General features: G+C 33.9%; 2 protein-coding genes across 33 annotated transcripts in view; both read left to right on the top strand.

The window, feature by feature from the left end:
• LOC139490877 (sperm-associated antigen 17-like) overlaps nucleotides 1-6059 on the top strand; it is a 48406-nt gene extending 42347 nt beyond the window's left edge. For 18 of the 31 annotated variants that reach the window (XM_071277992.1, XM_071277991.1, XM_071277976.1 and 15 more), the window contains 8 exons: nucleotides 333-479; nucleotides 1274-1381; nucleotides 2750-2860; nucleotides 3020-3051; nucleotides 3417-3677; nucleotides 4148-4292; nucleotides 5058-5198; nucleotides 5662-6059. In XM_071277992.1, coding sequence (XP_071134093.1) covers nucleotides 333-479; nucleotides 1274-1381; nucleotides 2750-2860; nucleotides 3020-3051; nucleotides 3417-3677; nucleotides 4148-4292; nucleotides 5058-5198; nucleotides 5662-5672 — 956 coding nt within the window. In that variant the 3' untranslated portion in view covers nucleotides 5673-6059. Of the gene's footprint in view, nucleotides 1-332; nucleotides 480-1273; nucleotides 1382-2749; nucleotides 2893-3019; nucleotides 3052-3416; nucleotides 3678-4147; nucleotides 4293-5057; nucleotides 5199-5661 lie in introns of all 31 variants that reach the window. The other 13 variants (XM_071277996.1, XM_071277994.1, XM_071277977.1 and 10 more) reach the window with 3 other exon arrangements.
• A 4465-nt stretch (nucleotides 6060-10524) lies between these two features.
• Nucleotides 10525-16116, top strand: LOC139490876 (transmembrane protein 135-like). 2 transcript variants are annotated; one of them, XM_071277963.1, is made up of 4 exons: nucleotides 10525-10984; nucleotides 12902-13025; nucleotides 13637-14115; nucleotides 14489-16116. In XM_071277963.1, the coding sequence occupies exons 1-4, from the start codon at nucleotides 10746-10748 to the stop codon at nucleotides 14952-14954; spliced, it is 1308 nt and encodes a 435-aa protein (XP_071134064.1). In that variant the 5' UTR covers nucleotides 10525-10745; the 3' UTR covers nucleotides 14955-16116. The 2 variants fall into 2 exon arrangements, with proteins under 2 accessions (XP_071134064.1, XP_071134065.1); XM_071277964.1 differs by having other exon boundaries at nucleotides 10865-10984; nucleotides 12910-13025.
• The last annotated feature ends 1795 nt before the right edge of the window (nucleotides 16117-17911 follow it).

Genomic DNA, 17911 nt, shown 5'->3' with positions numbered 1-17911 from the left:
AAAATCTTAATTTAAACCAATTTTTACTTTCAAATATTATATTGCTATACAATATAAGGGTTATTGCATGAATATTGAGAAATATTGTCCCTCGTAGAACATATATTGCACTCGCAAGCTCGTGCAATATAAAATTCTACTCGGGACAATATTCCCCAATATTCATGCAATAACCCTATATTATTATGAATGACAACTACAGAGTATTTCTACAGAAAAAAAAATGTATACCGGTAACTGCTCAAAAATTTAAAACCATTCCAATTTCAACTTTACCTGAAAATTCTGTTAAACAGAATATCCCTGTAAAATGTTCAAACATGACTTTGTAGTTTACCCAGAGACAGTGCCCTCTAGAGGAGGAATACGCCCAGGTAACCCAACCCCTGCACATGCAGCAGGTCAAGGGTCACCAGCACCAATCAGACCAGACAATCCAACACCAGTTCATGCAGGAAAAACTTTGGGTGGTCGCCCAAGTAAGTCAAGAAAATAATAAGTTTCCCATTTATTGAATAAGAACCTAATTCCTGAGTTAAACTTCACAGTAAAAATATATAAAAGCTTTTGCCACTGCACATTGCACTATAATTTCACTTGGTACAGGAATAGATTTTCACACATATATATCTATATATATTATAGTAGTCTTGAGAATTCTTTCCTATTGATTGTCAATATTGTTAGTATGCATTTTGATAGATTTATTACTTTTAGTGCTGTTGATTCCTTATTAATCGTTGGATACCAATGTTTGTGGTTTTCGTGGGTACTGACGAACCAAGAATCCAAATGTTCAACTCATTACACATTTTCTACAGGATGTGTATGCAGAGATTAGTAAAACCATGAAATCAAATACCCCCGAAAATGCAAGTTTTCCTCAATCCGCAAAAATTGATACCCACTGATATAAATAAATCCATGTAGTATATATAATCTAAAAGAGGAGCTAAAGGTACGGGAGGGACATTTAAACTCATAAATCAAAAATAAACACACCTCTGTGGCAAAAGATGAAAAAGACCAAAAGACAAACAGTATACAAAACACAACATAGAAAAGTAAAGTCTGAGCAACATGAACCCCACCAAAAACTCAGGGGCTCCTGAAGGGTGGATTGATTCTGCTCCACATGTGACACCCATCTCAGATTCCACAAACTGAATACAGCACAAAACATTAACTCTTGATTTATAGATGAATAAAATAAACTTATTAATTTCAATTTGATGAACTACTTTGTCAATTGTTACCATTTTGTATATTACAGCAAACCCAACCCCAAAGCAGGCAGGTGGATTAGATTCACCTTCAGATCTACCATCCCAAGTTGACTTCCCTGCAGTAATAATGGAACATCCCACACTTGAAGAGGGCTGTAAGTGTAACATCCATGTTTATTGAATAATACACTTTGACTTAAAAACAGACAAGTCATTGTATGTTTAGTTTTACAAGTATACTTGAACATTCAACAATTTTGATGTGAGAAATGTATTTTGGATATGTTAGCTAGTGTAGAGTAGATGTTTTTATTCTCCAATCCTTAATAGTAGTTGGGCTATATATTTTGTGGTATGTTGGTTCAAAATCCTGTTCATTTGTCTGGCCTGTATCAGGTTAAAAAAATTTGGTGAAGTTAAATTACCATAAAGTTGAAGTCGCATCAACTTGAAACATAGTACACATGTTTATTATGATGTAAACTTTTAAAACTTATGCCAAATTATGGTTTTGACACAAAATTCACAGTTCACTTAAAAAGGAAAATGAAAGTGCAAGCAAACATGATGTCCTTTTGACATCTTTTTCATTTATTATTCACCAACTTTATCTGCCATAAAATTAAAGAAAGCATTTTTTTTATGCCCCATTTATAGGCATTATGTTTTCTGGTCTGTGTGTCCGTTCTTTTGTTCGTCCATCCGTCCGTTCGTTCGTCCGTCTGTTTCTCCCACTTCAGGTTAAAGTTTTTGGTCGAGGTAGTTTTTGATAAAGTTGAAGTCCAATCAACTTGAAACTTAGTACACATGTTTCTTATGATATACTCTGTCTAATTTTTAAAATTAGAGATTTCCCCCCATTTTCACAGTCCATTGAACATAGAAAATGATAGTGCGAATGGGGCATCCATTTACTATGGACACATTCTTGTTTTTTATACTTTTACAAAATCAAAGCATTAAACACTTTGTCACAGACTAAAATATTTGTTATGCAAATGCCATAAAGTCAACAATCTCAAAGTTCAGTTCAGTGGTAGTAATGTCAAGCAACTTGAAATTGGTATATTTTTGTTAAATATTTACTCATCCTTTGTCTGGTTTGAACTCTAAATACTGTTGATTAAGGTCCTCCAGAAAAGTATTTCAAACTTTAAGGAAATTGGTATGTTTCCCATTGGTTTAATAGTACATTTACTTTCTTTACCTTGTATTTCTGAAGAGTATATTATACTATGGGATCACTATTATTCGTGGGATACCAATGTTCAAGAATTTCATGGGTATGTGTCAACCACAAATTTAAATGTTCAATGCAGAGCATATTTTCTTGTGCTATAGAAAAAAACAACACACATATTTAAGTATCCAATTTTTCCTTCAGCCACAAAAAATGTTATCCACAAAGTTATATGAATCCCCAGTAGATGATTTATTTGGTAGCACACTTTAAAATAAAAATGGTTCCTTGTGAGATTTATATACTTTTTAATTAGAACCAACATGTATAACCTACATTACAGATACTCAAGATGAGATTGGAAATGGAGAGAGAGAGGCATATATGATTAGAAGTCTCAAAATGGATGTGACAGGAAAACCTCGTAGAAATCCTGTACCAGTACCTCCTAAAGGTGGAAAACCAGGGGCTATTCCTAATAATAAGGTAGGATTTAATCTCTTAAAGGTGAAAAACCAGGGGCTATCCCTAATAATAAGGTAGGATTTAATCTCTTAAAGGTGAAAAACCAAGGGCTATTCCTAATAATAAGGTAGGATTTAATCTCTTAAAGGTGGAAAACCAGGGGCTATCCCTAATAATAAGGTAGGATTTAATCTCTTAAAGGTGAAAAACCAGGGGCTATCCCTAATAATAAGGTAGGATTTAATCTCTTAAAGGTGAAAAACCAGGGGCTATTCCTAATTATAAGGTTAGATTCAACCTCCTAAAAATGGAAATGAGGGGGAGGGGCTCTCCTTAATAAAAGATAAAATTCTAGACACTATGCTCTTAACATTATTTCAAATAATGTAATATTTACATGAAAAGACTTTTTTGCATCATTTTATTTATTTTGACCTGTGTTTTAATAACTTTAATCAATGACAGCTAGCCTTATTTTTTATGAAGGCTTCCAGTATTCTATGCTCCTATATTAAAGTACTAATTATAACAAATTGTTTTTACAGTTTCAGATGGTAGAGGACCCTGTGAAAAGGAAAGTGAAGAATTCTTTAACAGTAGGGTCTTCTGTAAGAGGACAGATGGAGTTAAATCAGATGAAAGGACTAATTCTGTTACCACAGGAAGTTGACTTTGGGGTTCTTAAGGAAGGAAATACATACAGTTATACTATTCATTTGAAAAATACTGGTGTAGACTCTGGTCGATTTAAATTAAAACAACCACCACCGTCAACAGGCCTCAGAGTGGTCTACAAGCCAGGCCCAGTGAGTTTTCATATGTACCAAAGCTAGCTATACTTTTGTTAACATGATATAAGATACTGAAATATAGCCAAAATATATTCAGTTAATTTGTTTTATATATATTTGCATCTTTTAAAAATATGAATATTCTCAAATTTTCATTCTGAAAAAAAAGTACTAAGTTATGATATTGTGGAAAATTGTATATTACTTCAATTCAGTAGATAATAAGATATACTATAATGTTTTATGTGTAAATGTTAATCGAACAATCCAAGCTTGGAGGGTGCAGTGATCTAGAGGTATAGGGTATCACATCTATATTCATAAAAGGAAATGGGGGGAATACACCAATGAGTAAGCAACTTAAATAACATCCAAAATACTGAAAGGTCAAAGAACTAAAAACAAGAATCAGATGTTGTTAAAATTCGAAAAGCTGTGAAAGGCTAAAAATGATGTCAGCTGTTAATAATTTATATTTTCTACAGATTGCAGCGGGAATGAAAACAGAACTGAACCTAGAGATTTATGCCATAGCTGTTGGTGTGGAAGGAGAGTCTGGGGTCGGGTCAATAAGTCATGAACTTGAGATCGTCACAGAAACAGATGTTTTATTTCTACCTATATCAGCAAATATCCTTTTGAAATAGTGATACATATATGTACCACTTTACAGTGTACAAACTGTATCACATTTGTCCAGGCTTCATCTTTTTACTATTTCATTAGTATTAAATTTCTTCATATATGTTTTTGAATTTTTTTAGTTAGGTTTGAACAATAAAGCTTCCAACATGAAGAAAAATTTAACACAGATTTCTTTCTTACTCAATGTAAACAAATATGCAAAAGATTATATTGTAGAGGCCTTTATAGTTTTTACTGAACAATACATGTTGTGCTCTTTGTTGAAGGCTTTGATTTGACCTGAAGTTGTTCACATCCATGTTCTATGTTCTATTATTGAAAGTTGTCTAACTGACAATAATAGCTGATTATTTTTGCGGCTTTCTTGAGAAGATAATTAACAGGATTAAAGATTGTCGCAAAAATCTAAAACTTGGATCTTTCCTTGAAAGGGGTAAACACGAAATAAAGTTTCCAACAAAATATGTTCGTTTACAGTATATGTTATAGATTCCTGAGAAAAAAGGCAACTTTTAAGAGTAAATGTTGTAGTTTCTACCCGAGTAAATTGAGATTTCAAACAGAATATTGACATTACTTTATTGGACAGTTTAGTTAATGTCAGCTATTTAAAAATGTATACTGAAAATATAAATGTTTTTTTTATTAGAAATGTAAAAGCCTTTATTTACTGGTTTTGTTTAGAATTTTAATAAAAACCAATAAATGCCTCTAGATTTTTGTGATATGATTCTCCTTAACCCATATTACCTATTTTAACTGCATATGAATTTGAGAACAGAGAGCCAAACAGTCCTAAGGGAGGTAAATCTCCAGGAACAAAACTGGTTTCCCTAAAACCACCTGCATCATCTGGTATTATACGTCCCAGAAGGGATCAACTAATTTCAGGTACCGTTACATAAAATTTAGTGATTATGATAATCTCAAGGCAAAAGAATTTACAAAAAAGTTGTGTATCAGTTTAAACTTTTATTTATGGAAATAGCAAAATATCAACAATTTTCTTCCAATTAGCAATTGTCTTGTGAACACAAAAGATGATAAGGATAAGAAAGTATGCAGGACCAAGTTATTTCAACTCAGACCATCTGTTCACCAGTCTAATTTTTTTTTAAAGCAAAACCTTCAAAAGTATGGGTAGTACCAAAGGTTAAATTAGAATTGTGAGGACATGATGGCTATTTTGTACAGTGCATTCTATGTTACCGGCTATTAAAGAAAGAATAATATTGTTATACAATCTTTATTTATATCCTTAATAATTGAAATATACAGTGTTGTTTTGAACCTTCTAGTATACATTTTTTTCTGCCTGAAGTAAAAGTATATATTATATTTTTTGTTATTTTAGGTACTATCTAGACAACAATCAAAGTTATCCAAATTCCGTCCAGTGTTTGTGATTTTAACAGTAATATTCCATCCTGCCTCTAAAGATCAGAATTTTATATGTAACTTAATTTATGACTGTATGATATCATGGATCTAATGCCTCTCTTCATTTTATCAAGAAAAACTGTTTTTTTGTTGATTTTTAATGATACTGAAGAGAAAAGTTGACTACTATGTGCTGTGATAGAAACTTTTATATTTTATAAACAATTTATTTACATGAAATGTTATTTATTGAGATAAGAATTTGAGTAAATTTCCACTTTTTTTGCTTGTGAATAGAGTTATGAGTAAGAGCATTTCATGAATGGAAATTTATATCATATTTGTGATATATTTAATAAATGTATTATGTCACTTTTGATTTGTCTTTGATTGACTTTAATAATTTTAATGGATCATTGATCAATATTTAGGTTTTATTTGTAAAGGCTGTATTTCAAGAACTATAATTAATAGGTGTATAGAATCATTGGGAATTGAATAAAAGATTTGGAGTATATATGTCAATGAAGCAACAATGATCCTCCTCCTTTCCCCCCTAAAACAACAGACTTCTAGAGGTTAATGGCCTTCAACAATGAAAAAAGGGTGTCTATATAAAAATAAGGAGATGAGGTATGATTGCTGATGAGACAACAATCCACTTTAGATGTAAGCGATTGTACGTCACCCGATGTCCTTCAACAGTAGGAAAAACCTATACCTCATAGGCTGCTATAAAATGCCTCAACTTGAAAAATGTGAAACAATCCTGACTTAAGACAAACACAAAAGTAATGTTTCATGGTTATACATATATACAATATGTCATACTTTTAACCACACCTAGTTTAGTAAGTTGTTAATTTTTAACAAATACTATCAGAGATTGAGATCTGTTGTTAACAACAAATTCTCCAAAGGAAAAAAGAGCCACAGAATAGATTTCAGGTTGTTGTCTCTTTTGCACATTCCCCATTTCCATTCTCAATTTTATTCAACTTGGGACAGGTACATTAACATGTGTTGTTGGGTTAAATTAGTTTTTGTCTTGCCTGAGTTGAAAGCCACAGAAAGCTAGACATAGGGATGCTATTAAATCAGGTGGTTTTGAAGTTAAGCATTAGATAACGGCTTAAAATTTCAAAAGGTAGAAGACCTTGATGTATCATACCTTGTAAATAAGACCCCCCATGTTACAAAGTTTCTGTTCCTGTTTCATTTAATTGACTAATGATCAAGGTTAGTTTTCTCATGCATGTCTCCATCTGATACTAAAGATGGATAATTTAATTAACCAATCATGGTGCCAAAACTTTGAGCTATACAATCAAATGAATTACAAAATAAAGCATAATAAACAATAGGTCTTCTGTATTTTGTGTATGGAATGATGGTAATGTGTACATGTCTGTCTGGCAAGTTTGATATGACCTTGACATCATTTTCATGTTTCATTAGTCAATGTTGAGTTACCTTGGTTTTGCTTATTTCTCAAATCAAATTTATATCCAAAGCATACAATAGGTTATCCAGTATTTCTGGTGCTATCATTTTAATATTTTAATTTTGGATGTAACATGACTTCTGATTGGCTGACTGCGTTGTCTTTCAGCTCATAGACATAATTTTGTCATGTGACTATGACGCCATCAATGTTTTTCATGATTTTTTCTGGCTTGAAATGGAATTAAGAATTAAACAAGAAGTAATTGTAACAGGATGATGTTACGAAGTCTCCCAAACAAAGCTCCCATAACTCGCCATTCATATGGTCCCATGTTCATTTGATTTGATTTTTGTCCCATACAAGAATGTATATGGCTTACGGGTGGAAATCTCCACCATTTACAAGTATTCAAACAGGAGGGGGTGGTAGTGACCCCCAGGGAATTTACCTACATTTCATTTGATTTGTTTTATTGTCCCATACAAGAATATATATGGTTTAGGGGTGGGGATGTTGATTGTTTACAAGTTTTCAAACAAGAAGGGGTGGGGTGAGCCCCTCGGGACTTCCCTTTTATATCATTTCATTTGTTTTATTGTCCCCTACAAGAATGTATATGGTTTAGGGGTGGGGATCTGGACCGTTTACAAGATAATAGCAAATTCTCAAATTGATCAGGGTGGGGGCAACCCCCTGGAACTTCCCTTTAATTACATTTGATTAGCCTTAGTGTCCCATACAAGAATATATATGGTTTAGGGGTGGGGATGTTGACCGTTTACAAGTTTTCAAACAAGAGGGGGTGGGGTGACCCCCTCGGAACTTCGCTTTTATTTCATTTCATTTGTTTTACTGTCCCCTACAAGAATATAGATTTAGGGATGGGGATCTGGACCGTTTACAAGATAATAGTACATTCTCAAATAGAACGGGGTGGGGGTGACCCCCAGGAACTTCCATTTAATTTCATTTGATTAGTTTTATTGTCCCATAGCAGAATATATATGGTTTAGGGGTGGGGATCTGAACCGTTTAAAAGATAAAAACTAGAGGGGGTGGGGTGACCCCCTTGGGATTTTGCTTTTATTTCATTTCATTTGTTTTATTGTCCCCTGAAAGAATATATATGGTTTATGGTTGGGATCTTGAACGTTTACAAGATAATAGCACATTCTCAAATTGAACGGGGTGGGGATGACCCCCGGGGACTTCTCTTTAATTTCATTTGATTTGTTTTATCGTCCCATTCAAGAATATATATGGTTTAGGGGTGGGGATCTGGATTGTTACAAGATAAAAGCATATTCTCAAATTGAAGGGAGTGGGGATGACCCACCAGGGACTCCCCCTATATTTCATGTAATTTGTTTTATTGTCCTATAATCATTTCTGAAGACTGCATGTATCTATCACTTACAGTTTTCAAGTTATATTCATTTGAAAATTTTAGAAAATAAAATCCCATAGGGTTCTATAGTACACCCCTCCCTTCTTTCTGCCCCCCCCCCCCCCCCCCCCCCCAAATACCTCTTAATAGACCCCAATGCACAAACGAAAGTTTGATGGCTCACCTAGACACATTAGTCTAGCATTCTATGAAACCCTAAGTTAATCTGACGAGGGGTTTTGGAGAGACGCTGCGGACAAGTTCATTTTAATGTGGCGGACGAAAAAGAAAAAGATAAAGATAAAGAAAAAGCAAAAAAAGAATAAGAAAAATAAGAAAAACTGAGCAAAAACAATAAGTCTCCAAACTTTGTTTGGGAGACTTAATTATAAGGAATTACTAAAAAAAATTCTGTCTATTCGAATAAACATAAAAAATCTAGTGCACACCTGCAAGATGAACTACTGAACTTGAACCTTACTATAGGTGTTCACTTGACAGAATACACAGAATTTGAACCTTGCCATAGGTGTAATTTTGACAGAAAACACAGAACTTTCATCTTACCATAGATGTACTACTGATAGAATCCACATAACTTGAAACTTACCATAAGTGCACTACCGACAGAACATACAGAACTTTAACCTTACCATAGATGTACACTGACAGAATACACAGAATTTGAACCTTACCATATGTGCACTTCTGAGGGAATACAAAGAACTTGCACCTTTCCAAAGATGTACTACTGACAGAATACATAGAATCTGAACCTAACCACAGGTGTACTACTGACAGAAAACACAAAACCTGAACCTTACTATAGGTGCACACATGACAAAATACACAAAACATGAACCTTACTATATATCTAATAATGAAAAAATACACAAAACATGAACCCTACCATAGATGTTCTACTGATATATTACCAAGAACTTAAACCTTACCATAACAGTACTACTGACAGAATACACAGAACTTGAACCTTACCATAGATGTACAACTGACAGAAAACACAGAACTTGAACCTTACCACAGCAATACTACTGACAGAATACACAGAACTTGAACCTTACCACAGATGTACAACTGACAGAAAACACACAGAACTTGAAACTTACCATAGCAGTACTACTGACAGAATGCACAGAACTTGAACCTTACCATAGCAATACTACTGACAGAATACACAGAACCTGAACCTTACCACAGATGTACAACTGACATAAAATACACAGAACTTGAAACTTACCATAGCAGTACTACTGACAGAATACACAGAACTTGAACCTTACCATAGCAATACTACTGACAGAATACACAGAACTTGAACCTTACCACAGCAGTACTACTGACAGAATACACAGAACCTGAACCTTACCACAGTAGTACTACTGACAGAATACACAGAACCTGAACCTTACCATAGCAATACTACTGACAGAATACACAGAACTTGAACCTTACCACAGCAATACTACTGACAGAATACACAGAACCTGAACCTTACCACAGATGTACAACTGACATAAAATACACAGAACTTGAAACTTACCATAGCAGTACTACTGACAGAATACACAGAACTTGAACCTTACCATAGCAATACTACTGACAGAATACACAGAACCTGAACCTTACCACAGATGTACAACTGACATAAAATACACAGAACTTGAAACTTACCATAGCAGTACTACTGACAGAATACACAGAACTTGAACCTTACCATAGCAATACTACTGACAGAATACACAGAACCTGAACCTAACCATAGCAGTACTACTGACAGAATACACAGAACTTGAACATTACCATAGATGTTCTACTGATAGAGTACACCGAATGTTAACCTTAACATAAATGTACTTCTGCCATAAATGATAGTAAGCTAATGTAAACACCTAGTTATTGTACTCTTCCAGTAAACTATGTAAGTATGTACTATTTTTATGATAACAGAAACTCTGTAGGCATCTACATTTACGAAGACATGTAAAATGTATCCACGTCATCGTGTCCGGGTCTAACATGGGATCTAACCGGTTTCAGTGTCTGTCCCTCAGGGGTTAAAATAATCATGTATATATCATGATTTGTATAGATCTATATTTTATGGATAATATTTTCACGTGATAAGCGTTATCAGGGATTTCTGTTTGACGATAGATAAAAAGTATGACCATTTTAATCATTTATTTACAAACTAACAACAAAAATGGACGGCGATGAACCTCAAGAAACCAGACAACAGAAAAAGGCACGTCAACTGACGACACAAATCGTCAAACGAAAAATGGACGGCGATGAACCTCAAGAAACCAGACAACAGAAAAAGGCACGTCAACTGACGACACAAATCGTCAAACGATTCTGTAAAGGTTTTGGTAGTGGAGTTGTTCTTTATGCTGGTGTCAAAGTTGTGTCGGCATTATTACGGAATCCTTTTAGGGAGAGGTTAGTAAAAATAGCATATAGTTCCGCTTGCTAAAATGGTCCATATATAGTTATTCAGGTAACCAGGCAACTGTTTTGCTCTTCTAGCCTTTACTCTTTTTTTTTAATTGCATTCCAAATAACATACTAGTATGCTCTTCATCTTTGTCAGAGATATATGAATACTATATATGTCTCAGTCTTTGTCAACTAACTTTCGTATATATTTATTAGTTCATTTTTGTCACGCACCTGCATGAAATATTTGCCATTGAATGTTAATCAACTAAGCAAGCAACCATTCATCAGAGCAGAGGATAAACGTCAATTTAACGTTACTAAAAGCGAGTTAAGGGCCAACACATTGTCCTTTCGATATACATATAGTATAGACATATTTTATTAATTAAATTCAAGTTAAATAATGTACACAATTTGTCATTTATATATTTATAATACTATTGAATAATTAATAGGATCTGGAAACAAGCTGTTAACTTATAGCTGGGAACAGGATATCAATATATATGTTCTTGCTTATATTAATCTGTTTTCTAACTTACATGTTATATTAATCCGTTTCCGTTTTCGATACATAAATAGAAGATAGCGTACAGTATTTCAATCACCAACTCGGTTGCTTAGAGTCTACACTAAATCAGAATACAACTGAGACTTGAAAAGACATGTCATCACCACAAATTTAAAAAACAAAAAAGCACAACCAACGTCTCTATAGGTTCCTGGTTTGGGACTGGCACTTCTATATCATTGAGGCGTTCGACTAGTTTGCCAGTATTTATAAACGTCTCATTTCAAAGTTATCGACAACATCGATACAAAAACGCTTACTAGTATGCTAGTATCTTAGTATAATTCGCATGAGGGAGAGAGTTGAAACGCCGATATTCCCCCGATTAAGGGAAGAAATGGTATCAAGGCCTCGGCTTGTCAATTGAGGAGGGATTATTTTAAGAAGTAAGGCGATGGGTAATCTTGATGTGCCGACCACTCACCAAAAAAAAAACCTAGATTTACGTTAAAAAACAAGACAGTGAATACTAAATAAAAAGTATCAAAGTAATTGATCATTTTATATAAAATAGTTAGTTATGTATACATGTTATATCGCTATTTTAGAATTATTTGTTTACTGGTAACAACCATAAGAACTTTAGAACCTCGTTGATGTTATTCCTTAGTGTAGGAATTCATCTACTACAAACATTGTAAAAACAACCGCTTAAAGGGGTACTAGCTGTCAAAGTCGTATTTACCGAATTGACCCAAATTCTCATAATTGATTTATAACCATGTAAAACATTTACTCAAATTATAAAAGGTCTAAAATAAACAATTTACAAGGTATGAGCTCGATTAAATGTAGCTTCGTTTTGTGTGTATTTTAGTCTGGACGGCATCTAATTAACTATCGAGTTGACCTTGATTTGTACCGTAAACAAATGGTATAGAAATAATACCAATAGTGATCTTCCATGTTTGAATATAATTTTCCATGTTTGAATATAATATTTTAAAGAGATTTGACATAGACAAACTTTCCAAATGCTGAAAATGTAACGATGTAACTAAAAGTCTGTAGTACTATTTCAAGAACAAATCAAGTACTATAAAATACAGGTTCCTAAATATTACCATAATTTTGGAGTAACAAAATATTACTGAATTTTAAAAGTAGAATTCCTGTACTACAGAAATAGCACCTATGCAAAAGTAGTTGTGTATACAGTACTTAGAAATATAATAAACAGATTATGCACCTATAAAACGTCCTTAAGCAATTATGCGTTGTTTACTATTCATTGTCGTACAAGAGTATGTGTCTGAGGTTTTATTTTATAAAACATCCTAAAGCAATTATACATTGTTTACTATCCATTGTCGTACAAGAGTATGTGTCTAAGGTTTTATTTTCAGAATTCCAGGAGTTCTAAAAGAGATAGCATCAACTGATTGTCTTCGTCTTGCTGGATTCTTTGGACTGTATCCAAGTGTGTATGAACTTGTCAGAGAGGTGCTACAAAATATTCGTGACAAAAAGGTAATAGTTTCGACTGAACTTGAAATAATTTAAAACAAGAATGTGTCCATAGTACACGGATGCCCCACTCGCACTATCATTTTACATGTTCACTGGACCGTGAAATTGGGGTCAATACTTTAATTTGGCATTAAAATTAGAAAGATCATATCATAGGGAACATGTGTACTAAGTTTCAAATTGATTGGACTTCAACTTCATCAAAAACTACCTCGACCAAAAACTTTAACCTGAAGCGGGACGAACGAACGGACGAACGGACGAACGGAGGCACAGACCAGAAAACATAATGCCCCTCTACTATCGTAGGTGGGGCATAAAAAACATTATTGAAACTAGTCAAAACGATCTATGATGTGCAAGTATAGCTGGTGTTTAAATAATTTTGAGTACTCCCTTTCAAAGTTATCGGAGTTTTAGTTAAATTAAAAGTACAGAAACATCTATTGTAGTTTCTAAATACATTGTCTCTCTGTGTTGAAGACCCATTGATGGCCTTCGGTTGTTGTCCGCTCTTTGGTCGGGTTATTGTCTCTTTGACACATTCCCCTTTTCCATACTCAGTTTTATTAGATAGAGGTTTATATTTATCATATATATTTTACTTCCAGGATGGTTGGAACAACTGTATAGCAGGAGGTTTAGCAGGATTAACCATTATCATAGAGGATCCTACCAGACGACAAGTTGTAACCTTGTTTGCCATTGCACGAGCATTTGGCGCCTTGATATCTACACTCGTTGTTCGCGGCAAAATTCCACACATTGAATACAGTGAAACGCTGCTTTTCTGTCTATGCTGTGGATTCCTCGTGTATGCAGTGGCTTTAAATCCAAGACTTTTATTTACAGGGTATTACTACTCAGTTTTGAAATGGTCTCGGGACTATACGGACCAGAAATTGAACACTCTTTTCCGCAACCCAGGAGAAAAATTTCTGACATGCAGTGAGGTTGGACTACACAAAGACTCTTGTACAAAGCATGCCATAAAAGATTTCTTTCACAGCATTCCAGCATTTGCAAAATTATATTTCCCCATCCACTTAACGCCAGTGGTGATATTTAGAAGAAAACTGTTACTGGAAAGGTATATTAGGTTTCCTTAGTTTTTAATATTTTAAGCTACCAAAAGTAAGAAATTGTCTCACCATTATTTTGTCAGACGGTTTGCCGAGTTGTTCTACGAAGCTACCTAAATTAATCTTCATTTACGTATCAAGCGTATCTGACAAACCTATAAAGGGTTTACAGTGTAGATGATCTGAGAACAACATACTTTTTTGTTTTATATATACGAAAGCTGTTATTTAATATGAACTTATATCATTTCAAAGAAATGCTACCTACGTTCGTTAATAAACATTGCACTTTCAATTTAAGTAAAATCCTCATTTAGTTATGATATAGTACACTTGGTGAATGGCTTGACGTATTTTCATTACTTTTCTTTATCATTTCAGACCAAAAAGAGTGTTGAAGTCTTTGTTGAAGAATACGGTGTTCTCGACTGCTTTCCTAGCAGCTATGGTGATGCTGGCAAAGTATGTTATATGTCTTATACGAAACTTCCATCAGCGACCGCCACCATTACAGACCCACGTGCCTGTTGTTGCTGGTCTGGTCTGTGGACTAAGTGTACTACTTGAGAGAGCCAATAGAAGGAAAGAGCTATCACTGTTTCTGATTCCCCATACGTTGTATGCTTTATATCAGTGGGGTGTGCAAAGGAAACTCATAAAACATGTACGTTACAGTTCCGTTGCACTTTTCAGTTTGTCCATGATTTCCGTTATGCATGCGTACGAGCGAGAGCAAGACTCTCTGTCGATGCTTTTTAATGGACTTCTTAAATATTTCGTTGGTGAAAGGAACAATCTTATAGAAAGGCCGAAAAGAACAAGAAAATTCAGTGAAATGTTTGGTTAATTTTGCATGTCGATATCTTAACTTAAGAAAAATTAGAAAGTAACACCGATATGTCTTGAAAATAGAATTTAACAAATTAGTAACTATAGTTATGCCACTAACTAAATTAGGAAGTGGATCTAAGAGAATAGTGAAATGTGATAGAGCTGATTTTTTTGTATTTTACATTTTGCATTAATTAAGAGTTTATGCTATTCTAATGTATAGATATACATAAATTAATCATCGGAAAGTGATGATTCTATCCATTCTATCCAACATATTAGATGTTGGGTAGAATGAGCTAGGCAGCACTCTCGAAACACATATAATTACCATATTGGTATTGAACGTCTCTGTTGACTGCTGTTTTGAATATAATTTAAAAAAAAAATCACAATTAATATTTTATTGAGAGTCAGACAACCGGATAACTTTTAATCAAATGTGACCGAAGTAGTATACTTACATGACTTCATAAGAAGAAAATATTTGCCAACAGACTCATCTCCTATTTTCAACTGACCACTTTACTAGCTTTCTATTTGAAAGACAAGACAATTTTTAAAGGTATGATAACGAATGACAAGGTATTATATCATGTTTTTATTTTTTGTCTGTTAAATTACCATATTCCGTCTATATTAGAATGAACAGGCACACTAGACCATACTATTTTGCATACTAAACTCGCCTTGGATTGCTTGTCAACAGCAATTGTTCGATTTTCATTTTTCTCTCTTCTCAAACTTCAAAAGTTTTACGAGTAGGAATTATAAACAAATGATCCCACATTTGGTAGCGTTGGCATGGGTAGGGATATTGAGAAACATAGATGTATACTGATGTAGCAGGCAGTGGCCTTAACTTGGTGTCATCAGAGACATATAATACATGTCTCTGGTATCATGTACCGAGTCTTGTTTTTTATCAAATTATCAGAGTTACTTTTCTTTGAGTGTTAAAATTACTTTGTGGTTGTCTAAATCGTTAAGCTGGGATATTTCACTTTTTCCGGCGTTTCAAATATATAATATGTATCATAATATTGATGTATTAACAAAAGTGAGTTTTCAGTGACAGTAAAATGGAGATCGATAATTGTTTACTGTTTATATTAAATGAAACGAGAATTATCATGTGCAATATTTTACGTCTAAATAAAAATACTCAGAGCTTCCAATCATTTCGTTGTATTTTCATATTTCCTAACTTATGTACTTTTGAGTTTCTTTATTTTCACATATACTGCCCGCACCTATATCCTCTTGGATGTAATATCGAATTTCCTGTGTTAACAGCAGCTAAACGACACACATAACCAACATACATTTTGGGGTATATAAATCTTCTGTGAATTCATTATTATTCCTTGGATACCAATTTTCGTGGGTTTCGTGTGTACATATGAACCACAAATTCAAATGTTCAACGAATAGCATATTTTTAATAGGCTTTGTATACAGAGATTGGCAAAACCACGAATTCAAATATCCACGAATATGCAAGTATTCAGCAATCCACGAAAAATGATACCCACGTAAATAAATGAATCCACCGTAATACCAATAAAAGCATCATTAGTGAAGCCAGTATTATATATTTTTGTTAACTTAACTACATGTATTCTTTCTATAATATTTTGAGTGGATGTCTAAATATAGGTATCACTTTTGTCAATGTCAAGGCTGTCTTGTGTATCAAAGTAATATCAATAAGTCAACAGTTTATGTTCTCTTGATCATATTAAATTCCCAATACACAAAATAGTCATAACTGCATAAAGATATAAGAAGATGTGGTATGAGTGCCAATGAGACAAATCTCCATCCAAGTCACAATTTAAAGTCTGTTTCCTTCAATAAAGATAAAAGTATTTGTTATGGTGAGTTTGATATAATTTATGGGGGAAATATGCTATTAAAAAATGCCTAGTGTATACAAGGAAGTTCAAACCAGGCTTTTTGTGGGAAATTACTCTGACAAATAAAACCATGAAATATGCGAAAAAAGCAATCAGACGAACCAAATACTTTCAAGTTGGTATTTTTGGCTTCTTCTCCACCTAGCGTGGAGCATTAATGTGTCCAAGAATGTTCGAGTTTTTGGTATCACTCTGAATCACCACGAAATTTGAGGCCGGAAAATCACTTTGAAAAACTTGTATCACTGACAAATAAACAATGCATGACATTAGTGATCATTAGTGGTAAAGGCAATCTAACAATACAAAGATTTTCAAGTTTGCATGTTTTGCTACTTCTTGACCTAGCGTGTTGCTTTTAGTTGTCCAATGTGTTCAATTTGTAGGGAAAGAACTCTGACAAACCACGTTTGTGGGGACATTTATTTGATAAACCATGACAATCACTATAACAAATTAAAACATGAAATTTATGGGAAAAGCTTTCCGACAAACCAAAGACTTTCAAGTTTGTATGTTTTTGCTACTTCTCCTGCTTATCTAGCGTGCAGCATTTCATGAGGAGTAAGGACTTTGATTCAGGTTACTGTGACCAGGAAGGTGACATGTAGTTTAGTTGTGAACTGTTACAACATTAGCAAAAATCCCACGTACTTGTTGTATGTTAATCTAGGGCCGATATGCCATTACCATTTTATCTATATGAATATGCATGTAATACTTGCCGATGTACATTTAAGTCACATGTTTTCACATAAGGCCTGATCGAATAATCACATTCACATCTTTGAACAGGTTTGGTCCTTAGAAAAGTTCTGGTCAACAACATCAAAACTTTAAAATTTTGGGCAAATGCAACCTTCATTTCTGATCATTTGCATGCTTTCCTACGCAGGGTGGACCCACTCACAGTCTAAACTCTTTCCTATGCACGATGGGCCCACTTGCAGGTTTTCACGTACATAAGATGGGCCCACAGATAGGTTTCCATACGCACGATGGACAAATTTACAGGCTTTCCTGAGCACGATAATCCCACTTGGAGACTTCCCTA

This window comes from Mytilus edulis, chromosome 10 (assembly GCF_963676685.1).
Source record: "Mytilus edulis chromosome 10, xbMytEdul2.2, whole genome shotgun sequence".
NCBI lineage: Eukaryota > Metazoa > Mollusca > Bivalvia > Mytilida > Mytilidae > Mytilus > Mytilus edulis.
Note: the sequence above shows the minus strand (reverse complement) of the source record. Positions and strands in the feature narration are given on the sequence as shown.